We start from the raw sequence: 15240 nt of genomic DNA on the forward strand, positions 1-15240 counted from the left end.
TGGAGAAGTTGTCCCTCAGCTGCTTGTTGAAATCTTCCATCACCTCTGTGACAATGCTGTGGCCTGGTCCCTCTGCCTGTTGTTTCTTCAGTGTGCTGAAGTGCAGTTGCCTTCTAGATGACAAGTCCAAATCGAACGACTCAAGCTTCCTAGTAAAGGCCTCAAGTTTTCCCACCATGTCCACCACTGTTTTCCCTCTTCCTTTTCACTGCAGATTTAACCCCTTTCATTTACAGAATGTCAGGCGAAAAAGCTGTGTGCGTTGCTTGCAGTTAACGCTTCAATGTTTCTGCGTCAGGCCTCTGTCTGGGACAGGAAGGCCACTTTGAAAGTTCCATGCTTCAAAGTTCCAGATTCATAATGATGTCTGAGATTGAATTCTTTGCAAATAAGACACACTGGCTTGTCATTGGGAAAGATGGTAAGATGAGCGCATTTCTCTCTGCTCTTTTGATACTTTGTGAGAGGGACATTTTCTCTCGCTATCAAGCTAATTGTTCTGAACGAATGTTTTCCCCCACCAATCAACGCACAAAGAAATAGACAAAAATAATTGAATAGAGACATGATTTTATGAGCGTAATCCGATCAAAATGATTGTTGTTGTCACTGAATTTATTATGTACTAATCAGATGTGTTAAAAATGTTGCTCAATTTGTAGCGTAGGCCAATAAATTGTGCTAATATTGTTCTGGCAACTATTAGCACAGAAAGAAATTGGCCCAAGGCCAAACCTAGTTGACAAACCCTGGTGTATATGGTTTGTATAGTCTAGTGGGTGTGCTTGACTTTTGCCATCAGTGCCACAGGGAACATTTATTTAGATGGAAAGGAGACAGGTGGAGAGTTGGGAGAGACAGCAGCTGCCAAAAGGAAGGACAGCAAGGGAAGAAGAGGAGAGGAAGAGACACGAAGAGATCACCATCGATTACACATCTCCTGAAGTGCTGACCCTCTCCATTGATATTACAAGGCAGTGTCTTCGAGTCCACAGGGACTTGAAGAGGAGAGGGGTATTGGGGAGACTTCCACAAAAAGTGTTACAACCCTTGTGTGTACAAAGTCAGTCGTCTTACCTTGTGGAGAGCTCTAAGGTCTCTTTAGCCCTAAGTGTGTGTGTGTGTGTGTGTGTGTGTGTGTGTGTGTGTGTGTGTGTGTGTGTGTGTGTGTGTGTGTGTGTGTGTGTGTGTGTGTGTGTGTGTGTGTGTGTGTGTGTGTGGTCAGAGCGATCTTATAGGATGAACACGTTCCCTCGCAAAGTGTCATGAGCTTTTTTTAGTGGATGAGTGAGCTTCATAAGATGCTGTGAAATCCCCCTTGGTTCATATCAATCAAATTTAATTAGAAAGCCCTTTTTACATCAGCTGATGTCACAAAGTGCTGTACAGAAACCCAGCCTAAAACCCCAAACAGCAAGCAATGCAGGTGTAGAAGCACAGTGGCTAGGAAAAACTCCCTAGAAAGGCCAGAACCTAGGAAGAAGCCTAGACAGGAACCAGGCTATGAGGGGTGGCCAGTCCTCTCCTGGCTGTGACGGGTGGAGATTATTACAGAACATGGCCAAGATGTTTAAATGTTCATAGATGACCAGCAGGGTCAAATAATAATAATCACAGGGGTTGTCGAGGGTGCAACAGGTCAACACCTCAGGAGTATATGTCAGTTGGCTTGTCATAGCCGATCATTCAGAGTATCTCTATTGCTCCTGCTGTCTCTAGAGAGTTGAAAACAGCAGGTCTGGGACAGGTAGCACGTCCAGTGAACAGGTCAGGGTTCCATAGCCGCAGGCAGAACAGTTGAAACTGGAGCAGCGTCACGGCCAGGTGGACTGGGGACAGCAAGGAGTCATCAGGCCAGGTAGTCCTGAGGCATGGTCCTAGGGTTCAGGTCCTCCGAAAGAGAGAAAGAAAAAAAGAAAGAGAATCAAATAAAATGTATTTATACAGCCCTTCGTACATCAGCTGAAATCTCAAAGTGCTGTACAGAAACCCAGCCTAAAACCCCAAACAGCAAACAATGCATGTGAAAGAAGCACGGTGGCTAGGAAAAACTCCCTAGAAAGGCCAAAAACCTAGGATGAAACCTAGAGAGGAACCAGGCTATGAGGGGTGGCCAGTCCTCTTCTGGCTGTGCCGGGTGGATATTATAACAGAACATGGTCTAGATGTTAAAATGTTCATAAATGACCAGCATGGTCAAATAATAATAATCATAGTAGTTGTCGAGGGTGCAACAAGCACGTCCGGTGAACAGGTCAGGGTTCCGTAGCCGCAGGCAGAACAGTTGAAACTGGAGCAGCAGCATGGCCAGGTGGACTGGGGACAGCAAGGAGTCATCATGCCAGGTAGTCCTGAGGCATGGTCCTAGGGCTCAGGTCCTCCGAGAGAAAGAAAGAAAGAGAGAAAGAGAGAATTAGAGAGAGCATATTTAAATTCACACAGGACACCGGATAAGACAAGAGAAATACTCCAGATGTAACAGACTGACCCTAGCCCCCCGACAAATAAACTACTGCAGCATAAATACTGGAGGCTGAGACAGGAGGGATCAGAAGACACTGTGGCCCCATCCGATGATACCCCCGGACAGGGCCAAACAGGCAGGATATAACCCCACCCACTTTGCCAAAGCACAGCCCCCACACCACTGGAGGGATGTCTACAACCACCAACTTACCGTCCTAAGACAAGGCCGAGTATAGCCCACAAAGATCTCCGCCATGGCACAACCCAAGGGGGGGCGCCAACCCAGACAGGAAGACCACGTCAGTGACTCAACCCACTCAAGTGACGCACCCCTCCCATGGACGGCATGGAAGAACACCAGTAAGCCAGTGACTCAGCCCCTGTAATAGGGTTAGAGGCAGAGAATCCCAGTGGAGAGAGGTGAACCGGCCAGGCAGAGACAGCAAGGGCGGTTTGTTGCTCCAGTGCCTCTCCGTTCACCTTCACACTCCTGGGCCAGACTACACTCAATCATAGGACCTACTGAAGAGATGAGTCTTCAATAAAGACTTAAAGGTTGAAACTGAGTCTGCGTCTCTCACATGGGTAGGCAGACCATTCCATAAAAATGGAGCTCTATAGGAGAAAGCCCTGCCTCCAGCTGTTTGCTTAGAAATTCTAGGGACAGTAAGGAGGCCTGCGTCTTGTGACCGTAGCATACGTGTAGGTATGTACGGCAGGACCAAATTGGAAAGATAGGTAGGAGCAAGCCCATGTAATGCTTTGTAGGTTAGCAGTAAAACCTTGAAATCAGCCCTTGACTTAACAGGAAGCCAGTCTAGAGAGGCTAGCACTGATCAATATATATCAATATATATGATAAAATATTTTGGTTCCAGTCAAGATTCTAGCAGCTGTGTTTAGCACTAACTGAAGTTTATTTAGTGCTTTATCCGGGTACCTGGAAAGTAGAGCATTGCAGTAGTCTAACCTAGAAGTGATAAAAGAATGGATACCTTTTTCTGCATCATTTTTGGACAGAAAGTTTCTGATTTTTGCAATGTTACTTAGATGGAAAAAAGCTGTCCTTGAAGCAGTCTTGATATGTTCTTCAAAAGAGAGATCAGGGTCCAGAGTAACGCCGAAGTCCTTCACGGTTTTATTTGAGACGACTGTACAACCATCAAGATGAATTGTCAGATCCAACAGAAGATCTCTTTGTTTCTTGGGACCTAGAACAAGCATCTCTGTTTTGTCCGAGTTTAAAAGTAGAACATTTGCCGCCATCCACTTCCTTATGTCTGAAACACAGGCTCCCAGGGAGGGCAATTTTGGGGCTTCACCATGTTTCATCGAAATGTACAGCTGTGTATCGTCCGCATAGCAGTGAAAGTTAACATTATGTTTCCGAATGACATCACCAAGAGGTAAAATATATAGTGAAAACAATAGTGGTTCATATGCAAAAATATATATATTTCCATAAAAATGATACCCTGCATGAGAACGCAGATACTATGACAGGACAGTCGTTTAGAATGGCTTAGAAGAGGGGGAGTATCGGGTATCGAGGTAAGACCCAAGTGCAGACTGTGTGAAGTAACAATGTTTATTGTAACAGGGGCAGGCAAATGACAGGTCAAGGCAGGCAGGGGTCGATAATCCAGAGTAGGAGCAAAGGTACAGGACGGCAGGCAGGCTCAGGAACAGGCAGAGTGGTCAGGCGGGCAGGTACAGGACAGGCAAGGGTCAAAAACCAGGAGGACGAGATAAAGAGAGGCTGGGAAAAGACAGGAGCTGACAGGACTAACCGCAGGTAAGCTTAACAAACAAGAGGAACTGGCACAGACAGACCGAAAACACAGGTATAAATACCCAGAGGATAAGTGGGGAAGATGGGCGACACCTGCAGGGGGTGGAGACGAGCACAAAGACAGGTGAAACAGATCAGGGCGTGACAGGGAGAGGAGAGGAGCATAACACTACAGTTCTGTGTATGTGTGCATGCGTACGTATCTACTATTTCCTGAAAAGGGCATCACTCAAATGGGATGTATTTGATTTCCTGGGTCAAACCATCCTAAACAATCTACATGAAATACTTGTCTCCGGATTCCTATGGGCCATAATCAAAAGTAGTGCACTATGTAGGGAACAGACTGTCATCTGGGACACAGCTTCAGAGTCCCAATCGTGAATAGCCAGCAGGCTTTCCCTGCGCCCTCTCACCCCTAGAAAGCTCTTGTGTCATGTCTGCCTGTGCAGAGCCTCAGGCCAGCGTTTTAACATATATACAGCAGAGAATTGACTAGTGTTAGTCGAAGCATGGTGATGTCATCATCAGCCATAGGGTTGTGATCATAGAAATACAAATGATTATGGTTGTGACCGGGGTTGAACTGACCCCCCGAAAAAAGACAGATTGGTTTCATTAACACATTTTTTTTATAACGAACTCTGTTGGGAAGTTGTTGGACATCCAAGGTTCATTCAGCGGTTCTGTGATATGACCTGAAGCCATTATCTGTCACTCTGTCAGACCCAATGTCAGTGTTGTTTCGCTATGGACTGCCTGTCAAGTCAATCAAATACACCCAGGCAGAGCAGGGTTAATCCCCATTGTAGCCTCTGGCCCTGTGTGTGTGTGTGTGTGTGTGTGTGTGTGTGTGTGTGTGTGTGTGTGTGTGTGTGTGTGTGTGTGTGTGTGTGTGTGTGTGTGTGCGTGCGTGCGTGCGTGCGTGCGTGCGTGCTGATAGGTGAGGTCTCTCCTGACCCCGATGACTGTTTACTGTAGTGATTGTAATTGTTGTTGCAGAGAGAAACCTCCAGCTCTGCTCACCCCTCCAGACATCTCTGAGCTCCTTCAATCTAACTTAAACACCTTGCTTTCAAGTAATTGGCAATCTGTGGCTGACGCTCTTAAAACCTGTTGAGGATCTTATCCCGATCTTATCCCGGTATTGGGATTCATTGTCATGTGACCATGGCGGGGAATTCAAAACTGCAAGAGTAATCATTTCAAAAAATCAAATAATCAACTATTTTCCTCCATTTGAAAGATATATCTCCTAAATCTAACCACGCTGTCCGATTTTCAGAGGCATTACGGAGAATGCATAAAGTTAGGTTATGTGAGGAGAGTACATTGACAATAGCTGCGTGTAATGTTTAGCCAATTCAAAGAAGGGCATCAACAGACAGAAAACTAGCTAGAATTATGCACTTACCTTTGACAATCTGCATCAGATGACACTCATAGGACATTATGTTATACAATACATGCATTTTTAGTTCCATCAAGTTCATATTTATATCCAAAAACAGCATTTACAGTCGCGGTGAAATTCAGAATTTTTTTCGGCTCGAATGCACCCAGTGAATCCAGCATTACAAATCACGGAATTACTATTCGAAAACATTGGTAAATTATAATATTGTCATTCAAAGAATAATATATTATCATCTCGTAATTGCTACCGAAGGGCCAGATCTCAAAATAACTTTACTGGGAAATCACATTTTGTATAAACTGGGTACTATGCTAACAACAATAAGCTATATGCTAAGCTAAGCTAAGCTATACCGTTAGCATTAGCATCATCTAATATCGATAATAACATTCTAAATATCCCCTTACCTTTGATTATCTCCATCAGAAGGCGCTGCCAGAGATCCCAGGTCCAGAACAAATGTGGTTTCTTTTGACAAAGTTCATAATTTATGTCCAAATAGTTAGCGTTCAGTAGGCTCCCACAAAATGAGGTGGGCAGTGTAAAGTCACGTCGAAAAACTAAAGAAAACCTAGTAAATAATCTATTTACGTTTGTTTAAACATGTCAAACGTTGTTTAGCACTAATCTTTTGTTCCATTTTTAACGTGAAACATCAGTAAACATCAGTAATATTTTCACACAACCTATCAAGTGTCTAGAATAAACGATAATGACAAAGGCACTCTTCTCAGATTCATGCGCAGGCGCAAAAAATGAAGTGATGACGTGTCAACTTGTAAGCTTTCTAATTCGGTGTGTATTTATCACAGATGCTTCAAACAACTTTCTAAAGATCGTTGACATCTAGTGGAAGCAGTAGGAGTTGCGAACTGAATCCTTTCTCACTGTGGTATCTTTAAAACAATGACACTAAATAGTACAGTCACAAAATTCTCTTTTTTTTAAATCTATTTTTCACAGGTTTTTGCCTGCAATATGAGTTTTGTTATACTTACAGACACCATTCAAACTGTTTTAGAAAATTCAGAGTGTTTTCTATCCGAATGTGTTAATAATATGCATATCCTAGCTTCTGAGTTGGTGTAGGAGGCAGTTAAAAATGGGCACATATTTCTTTCAAAATTCTCAATACTGCCCCCGTGGCCCGTAGAGGTTAAAAGGATTTTGAAGTAAACAAAAACACAGGGCACTCTTCAGAGAGAGAGAGAGAGATGATAAGGGGGACAGAGGAAGGGAGAGGTTGAGGAAGACAGAGGGAGGGAGAACAGGAATGAGAGAGAGTAGATAAGGAGGGCAATTCTACTGAAGTAGGGAGGGAGTTTCGATACGTTTTCAGTGTTCCCTAGCCAGTTGCTACCATGCCCAGAGCTGGCTGTAATACATGCAAGCAAGCAGCATGGATTTGCAGTCTGAGTGCTGTTAGTTGGGAAGGCTGTTAATACACTGTGTAATAGCTTCAGAGCTATTCGATATGAACAGGGAGGAACGCTCTGTAAAGTTAAATATCCATCCACCCCAACCTCGTATACAGCGTCGACAGCTCTCAACTCGTTTCAGCTGTGAAGATACAGCCAGATGGTGACATCTTCACAAGCCGAGAACTGTCGTCCGCTGCACACCCTTCTCTGTCCTTCACCTTGATTCAGTCCATCACACTGGTCATAGAGGGACCGTTGTTCGTCCCGCCACATCCCTCTTTCCCTCCCTCCATCCCTCTCTTTTTAATTAGAGCCAAAGGCCAGAATGGACCGATAAGCTAATTAATTAAGAATAGGTTGCACGGCAAACCGAGCACGGGTTCAGCGCAGCAAAAGTCTCATAGCAAAGGATCAGGCATATGACCCCTTTCATTTCATGGTGAATGGATGGGATAGCCCAATCAGTGGCTATGCTCTAATCGATTTTGACACGGCTATTATTGGCTAATAGCTTTTCACCCCAAAGAAACCTTGTCTAAAGAATTACAAAGTCTGGTCTCACAATTAGATTGTAGAGGTGGATACGCTTTTACATACGATTTTCTCCGTTTCAGCCATCGATTGGAGAAGCTCACACAATCAGTGGAGAAGATAGCATGCTGGATTGTTCCGTTTACATCTGACAATGGAACAGTGGAACGCACACACATATGCATGCACACACACACACTCACACACACTCACACAAACACACAGTCCAGACCACCCTCCCCCCCACCTTGACCCTTACCCCCACCTCAGGGGGACCAATAGCTGTCACAAGGCTTTGTGTGTTTAGTACCAGGATGTAGCCATTGTGTGGCTCCAGGGCCTCACTGCTCCTCGTGGACAGTCACACAGATAAGTTGCCCCTCGGTATAGCTAGGTAAGAGCTCATCCCTCTGATGAAGTTGAATCTAACGCTTACAGATGCACTATGTAGTAATGTGAGTTATAGCTCTGTCATTCTCATTGAAAGCAAGTCTAAGAAGTGGTAAAGCTGTTCTATGTGCACTATTTCTATGCTTCCCGTTCTTAAGTTTAGTTTTTGCATCTTTTACTTTTGGTTTTGTACAACAGCTTCAAACAGCTGAACATACAATGTGTTTTGTTATGGAAAATATATTTCACAGCAGTTTAGATGGTACAATGATTCTCTGCATAATACTTGATTGTTTTGTCATACAAACTGAAATTTTATCAACCAGGAAAATGGCGTCGTGATTTCTGCATAGTGCACCTTTAATTGCTAGGTCAGAGGTTGATTTCACTTCTGTGGTGGTCAGTGATATGTGCAGGAGGATGAAGAGTGAGACTGGGAATATGTCCCAAATCACAGATTTTGACCTGGTTATTAAAAGTAGTGCACTACACAGGGAATTTGGTGCCATTTGGGACACAGGGAGAGTTTATTCTGCATGGTTTAGCAGGGGGTCCAAGATGCTCCAGTCCAGTACACAAGCTTGATGGTTATTGCTACGAAACAATAGTTATTTAATTTCTCTATCGGATTGGATTATTAAGGAGCACTGTGGTCTGGTAAAGTGATTTAATCAGCAGGCATTCCCCTGTGGGAAAGATGGATGTCAATCAATACACTAATGGCCTACCATCTAAAATGCCCAGTGTGAATGTGATAACTGCCTAGCTTTAGACGCTCAGCCACAAGAACATTTCATTTGTTTTGGTTTCCATAGGCTTTTACTGTAAATCAACTGTTTGGGCTTCTTTTCGACATTTGGTGAAATTGGAAGAGGTAGAAATGTATAGCATGGTTTAAGGGTTCTAGACTCGAGAATGTGTCCCTGGGCCTGATACCGTTCCATTACATACGTGTCTGCTGGGTCCCACTCTCTGTAGGGATAGGGTTTAATACCTGGATGTATGCAGGGATAGGGTTTAATACCTGGATGTATGCAGGGATAGGGTTTAATATCTGGATGTATGCAGGGATAGGGTTTAATACCTGGATGTATGCAGGGATAGGGTTTAATACCTGGATGTATGCAGGGATAGGGTTTAATACCTGGATGTATGCAGGGATAGGGTTTAATACCTGGATGTATGCAGGGATAGGGTTTAATACCTGGATGTATGCAGGGATAGGGTTTAATACCTGAATGTATGCAGGGATAGGGTTTAATACCTGGATGTATGCAGGGATAGGGTTTAATACCTGGATGTATGCCTTCCAAGGTCACCTTATCTGTCCCACATCATGTGAAATCGATTTGTCCTCCCTTTGCGTGGACATTTTTCTTACCCCCGGTGAAAACTCTCCTCACCTCTTCCTCCTCCTCTTCCTCTGTCATTATATATCCCTGAGCTGCAGCCTTGGACGTGTTCTTCCCCCTGTGAAAGATAATGTTCTCATTTCTCCAAAAACACTGAGCGTGAGGAAACAGAGAGCGCTGTCATTGTCACAAGGGACTGTGCTGAGTGGTGTCAGGCAGCATCGGTGTGTTCTGGAACAGTCCATACTGGGACAGAGGGGCTAGGCTAGGACAGGCAGGGAAATAGACTAAACACCCTTCACACTGGTTTCCTAATGATGCACCCTTCCCACGTCCTAGTTCATGTCCATTTCTTACTTCTCACTGATCTGCCAGGTATGTTGCTTTCCCCCATCCAGTACTTTTAGTAGCAGTCAGGGCCGTAACCCCCCCCCCCCCCCCCACCCCCGATTGCTGTAGCTCCATTCACCTCAGTCGATCCACAAACATCTAGCCTATTAGCTATACAATTAGCCGCTACAAATGAACTCACATTAACTCAGCACTGGGATTAAAAACTATCATTTAATACGTACAGTAGGATCTGTTAGCAGAAACAGTACGATAAAAACACACTTTTTGCCATGGGCTGGGGATAATTTGTTGTAGTTTTTAAGCTAATTTCCTGTAATTCTACAAATTGTTCCGTGAGATGTCATGTTAATATGATATCAAAATCAATGGGGCACCCCTGGAGGTCAGTACCCATGGGCATGTACCCTGCGTACCCGGTCGGTAATTCGCTATGATTACTACAAGTTTAGATAGTTTGCTAGACTAACAGGACTAATTTAACTACAGTTGAAGCCGGAAGTTTACATACACCTTAGCCAAATACATTTAAACTCAGTTTTTCACAATTCCTGACATTTAATCCTAGTAAAAATTCCATGTCTTAGGTCAGTTAGGAACACCACTTTATTTTAAGAATGTGAAATGTCAGAATAATAGTAGAGAGAATGATTTATTTCAGCTTTTATTTCTTTCTTCACATTCCCAGTGGGTCAGAAGTGTACATACACTCAATTAGTATTTGGTAGCATTGGCTTTAAATTGTTTAACTTGGGTCAAACATTTCGGGTAGCCTTCCACAAGCTTCCCACAATAAGTTGGGTGAATTTTGGCCCATTCCTCCTGACAGAGCTGGTGTAACTGAGTCAGGTTTGTAGGCCTCCTTGCTCGAACACGCTTTTTCAGTTCTGCCCACAAATTTTCTATGGGATTGAGGTCAGGGCTTTGTGATGGCCACTCCAACACCTTGACTTTGTTGTCCTTAAGCCATTTTGCCACACCTTTGGAAGTATGCTTGGGGTCATTGTCCATTTGGAAGACCCATTTGCGACCAAACTTTAACTTCCTGACTGATGTCTTGAGATGTTGCGTCAATATATCCACATAATTTTCCTTCCTCATGTTGCCATCTATTTTGTGAAGTGCACCAGTCCCTTCTGCAACAAAGCACCCCCACAACATGATGCTGCCACCCCCGTGCTTCACGGTTGGGATGGTGTTCTTCGGCTAGTAAGCCTCCCCCTTTTTCCTTCAAACATAACAATGGTCATTATGGCCAAACAGTTCTATTTTTACTTCATCAGACCAGAGGATATTTCTCCAAAAAGTACGATCTTTGTCCCCATGTGCAGTTGCAAACTGTAGTCTGGCTTTTTTACGGCGGTTTTGGAGTAGTGGCTTCTTCCTTGCTGAACGGCCTTTCAGGTTATGTCAATATAGGACTCGTTTTACTGTGGATATAGATACTTTTGTACCCTTTTCCTCCAGCATCTTCACAAGGTCCTTTGCTGTTGTTCGCGGATTGATTTTCACTTTTCGCACCAAAGTACGTTCATCTCTAGGAGACAGAACGCGTCTCCTTCCTGAGCGGTTTGACGGCTGCGGTGTCCCATGGTGTTTATACTTGCGTACTATTGTTTGTACAAATGAACGTGGTAACTTCAGGCGTTTGGAAATTGCTCCCAATGATGAAGCAGACTTGTGGAGGTCTACAATTCTTTTTTCTGAAGTTTTGGCTTATTTCTTTAGATTTTCCCATGATGTCAAGCAAAGAGGCACTGAGTTTGAAGGTAGGCCGTGAAATACATCCACAGGTACACCTCCAATTGACTCAAATGATGTCAATTAGCCTATCAGAAGCTTCTAAAGCAATGACATCATTTTCTGGAATTTTCCAAGCTGTTTAAAGGCACAGTCGACTTAGTGTATGTAAACTTCTGACCCACTGGAATTGTGATACAGTGAATTATTGTCATAGGGGTCGTGAAATGGAGACCAAGATGCAACGTGGATAGTGCTCATTTTCAATCTTTTAATGAAGACACTTGACAAAATAACAAAAACGACCAACACAGTCCTGTCGGGTACTTAGACTAGAACGGAAAACAACTAACCACAACCCCAAAGGAAAAACAGGCTGCCTAAGTATGGCTTCCAATCAGAGACAACGAAAGACACCTGCCTCTGATTGGAAACCATATCCGGCCGAACATGAAAACCAACACATAGAAATAGACAACTAGAACAAACCCACATAGAAACAGAAAACCCAAAATACATACAAAACAAACCCCCCTGCCACACCCTGACCATAATACTATGGCAAATGACCTCTTTCACTGGTCAGGACGTGACAATTATAAGTTAAATAAACTGTCTGTAAACAATTGTTGGAAAAATGACTTGTGTCATGCACAAAGTAGATGTCCTAACCAACTTGCCAAAACTATAGTTTGTTAACAAGAAATTTGTGGAGTGGTTGAAAAATGAGTTTTAATGACTCCAACCTAAGTGTATGTAAACTTCCGACTTCAACTGTATCTATAAATCTACTGCCATGGGCTAATTGTGTGAGTGACATATTACAGGAGGTAAACTGCTGATGCACAACTAACTTTTGAAATTTGCAACCCTGTGTATTCTACTATTCTAGCTCTCAACAGGAAGTTAAGACCCCGACTGAGTCCCCCCCCTCCCCCATTTTTTAAATGTATTTTTTAATCTGAACTTGCTGAGGTCCGGACCTGGGTGTCCTCATATGTATTGACGGCCCTGGTAGCAGTGTCATGAAGTTTAATATAAGCACTTTGATCCTACTATCAAAGGGCATTGATCTACATTGATCTACAACATTGATCTACAACAGAGTGCTAGACAGTGCAGTGGTGTGAATTGGACCTGTCTGGTCTCCATCTCATCTTGTCTTGTTTTGGTCCTATCCCTCTCTCTGGGTAGTCATTGGAATGGGGTCAGTGGTGCTTGTAGTTGATGCCTTTGGTAAAGGGAGCAGTCATCTTGTCTGGCAGAATGCACACCGGGAATTGACAAAGACCCAGTGCGTGTCCCTAATGGCACCCTATTTCCAACATAGTGCACAAGATTTGACCAGAGCTCTATGGGCCCTGGTCAAAAGTAGTGCACTACATAGGGAATAGGGTGCCATCTGGCATGCAGACAGAATCCAGCAGCACACTGGCCATTGTAGTATTTGATTAATTATTCATTAATGGGTCATTATTCATTAATTATTCATTAATTATTCATTAATGGGTTTAACATGGGATACAGGTTAGATCTGAGTCTTAGTTTAACATGGGATACAGGTTAGATCTGAGTCTTAGTTTAACATGGGATACAGGTTAGATCTGAATCTTAGTTTAACATGGGATACAGGTTAGATCTGAATCTTAGTTTAACATGGGATACAGGTTAGATCTGAGTCTTAGTTTAACATGGGATACAGGTTAGATCTGAATCTTAGTTTAACATGGGATACAGGTTAGATCTGAGTCTTAGTTTAACATGGGATACAGGTTAGATCTGAGTCTTAGTTTAACATGGGATACAGGTTAGATCTGAGTCTTAGTTTAACATGGGATACAGGTTAGATCTGAGTCTTAGTTTAACATGGGATACAGGTTAGATCTGAGTCTTAGTTTAACATGGGATACAGGTTAGATCTGACATGTAACCCAAACCGGCTGCGCGCGTGCACCATTGTGCAACATTGTGCACACATTTATTTTGGCCCCCCACACTAAACGCGATCACGACATGCAGGTTAAAATATCAAAACAAACTCTGAACCAATTACATGAATCTGGGGACAGGTCGAAAAGCATTAAACATTTATGGCAATTTGGCTAGCTAGCTTGCACTTGCTAGCTAATGTGTCCTATTTAGATAGCTTGCTGTTGCTAGCTAATTTGTCCTATTTAGATAGCTTGCTGTTGCTAGCTAATTTGTCCTATTTAGATAGCTTGCTGTTGCTAGCTAATTTGTCCTATTTAGATAGCTTGCTGTTGCTAGCTAATTTGTCCTGGGATATAAACATTGAGTTGTTATTCTACCTGAAATGCACAAGGTCCTCTACTCCGACAATTAATCCACATAATAAAATGGTCAACCCGAATTGTTTCTAGTCATCTCTCCTCCTTCTAGGCCTTTTCTTCTCTGGACTTTATATTGCGATTGGCAACTTTCATAAATTAGGTGCATTACCGCCACCGACCTCATTCGTCTTTCAGTCACCCACGTGGGTATAACCAATGAGGAGATGGCACGTGGGTATAACCGATGAGGAGATGGCACATGGGTATAACCAATGAGTAGATGGCACATGGGTACTGTGGTGGTTAATTTCTTTACTATCAAATGAGGAGAGACAAATTTATCACAAGTCAGAGTCATACTTAAACAAAATCTTTAATAGTGAGAGCAATGGCTTGTCGTCAAATCACCGTTTCTGATGATCCGTTGAGAGCGGCAACACAAAGGCTACTGAGATCTTTTATAGCAAAGATCCACCCGCTAGTCTACATAACAAACCACAGATGTTTTGAACGGGTCACAAGATGAGACTTTTTAAATGAGAAAGGAGTATCCCATAGCAAGATAGCATTCACTATAAATTATCGTTCAGTTTGGTCCCTAAGACGAGGTTCCTTGCTCGTTCCTGGTACTTCATAGCACAAAAACACCAACTCATCCAATGGCATAAATCAATTGTCAACTCCAGATACACCCATCTCATGTAAAACCCCTTCTTGACCCCACTCCTGGACAAGCTCACTGAGGGGAGTGAGCCTCTAGGTCATACACTATCCCAGGATAAGTGCAACATCAGAGATGACATACAGTGGTTCCAGACACTAACACACACATCCCCCAATGCCAAAGGAGGGAGTGACTGGCGCACAGACATTGTGGAGACAAGTAATTAGTTCCCCATTAATCACGCAATCCCTTCACATGGTTTAAGAATAGGTAGACGCATTCACATATGAAGACAATGTTCCCTCCTGTCCTCTTCCCTTTCTGATATTCTGCATAGCACCAGGGACATGTGAAAGACAAGCCTGACCTTTCCCCTCTCTGGGCCCCAGGTGACTGAGCCCCAGCTGAGGGAATAAGTGCAACTGCCAACACCAGAGCCCGAAGGGATACATTCTAATAACAAGTATATCACATAAGCATATTATGCAGATAAGACATCTTAATTATCCATGTTACACAACTAATTTGGATTATTCCGCCACAGTACCTGCTTCTATAAACCAATGAGGAGATGGGAGAGGCAGGACTTGCAGCGTGATCTGTGTCACAAATAGAACTGACTTCTATTTTAGCCCTTGGCAACGCAGACGCTCATTGGCGTGCGCAAGCAGTGTGGGTGCAATAATTGAATAATATAGACTTCTAAATTTAGTTTGCAACACTTGCGCACGTGACGCGAACGGTGTAGTCAGCCTGTGAGTCTTAGTTTAACATGGGATACAGGTTAGAACTGGGTCTCAGAGGCTAATCTCTTTAATTATTATC

General features: G+C 43.4%; 1 protein-coding gene across 1 annotated transcript in view; it reads left to right on the forward strand.

Moving 5' to 3' along the window:
• LOC115203985 (whirlin) overlaps window positions 1-15240 on the forward strand; it is a 144086-nt gene that overhangs the window by 116374 nt on the left and 12472 nt on the right. The window contains exon 7 of the mRNA XM_029769149.1: window positions 3996-4009. Coding sequence (XP_029625009.1) covers window positions 3996-4009 — 14 coding nt within the window. The remainder of the gene's footprint in view (window positions 1-3995; window positions 4010-15240) is intronic.

The sequence above is a fragment of the Salmo trutta genome, chromosome 12, assembly GCF_901001165.1.
Source record: "Salmo trutta chromosome 12, fSalTru1.1, whole genome shotgun sequence".
Lineage (NCBI taxonomy): Eukaryota > Metazoa > Chordata > Actinopteri > Salmoniformes > Salmonidae > Salmo > Salmo trutta.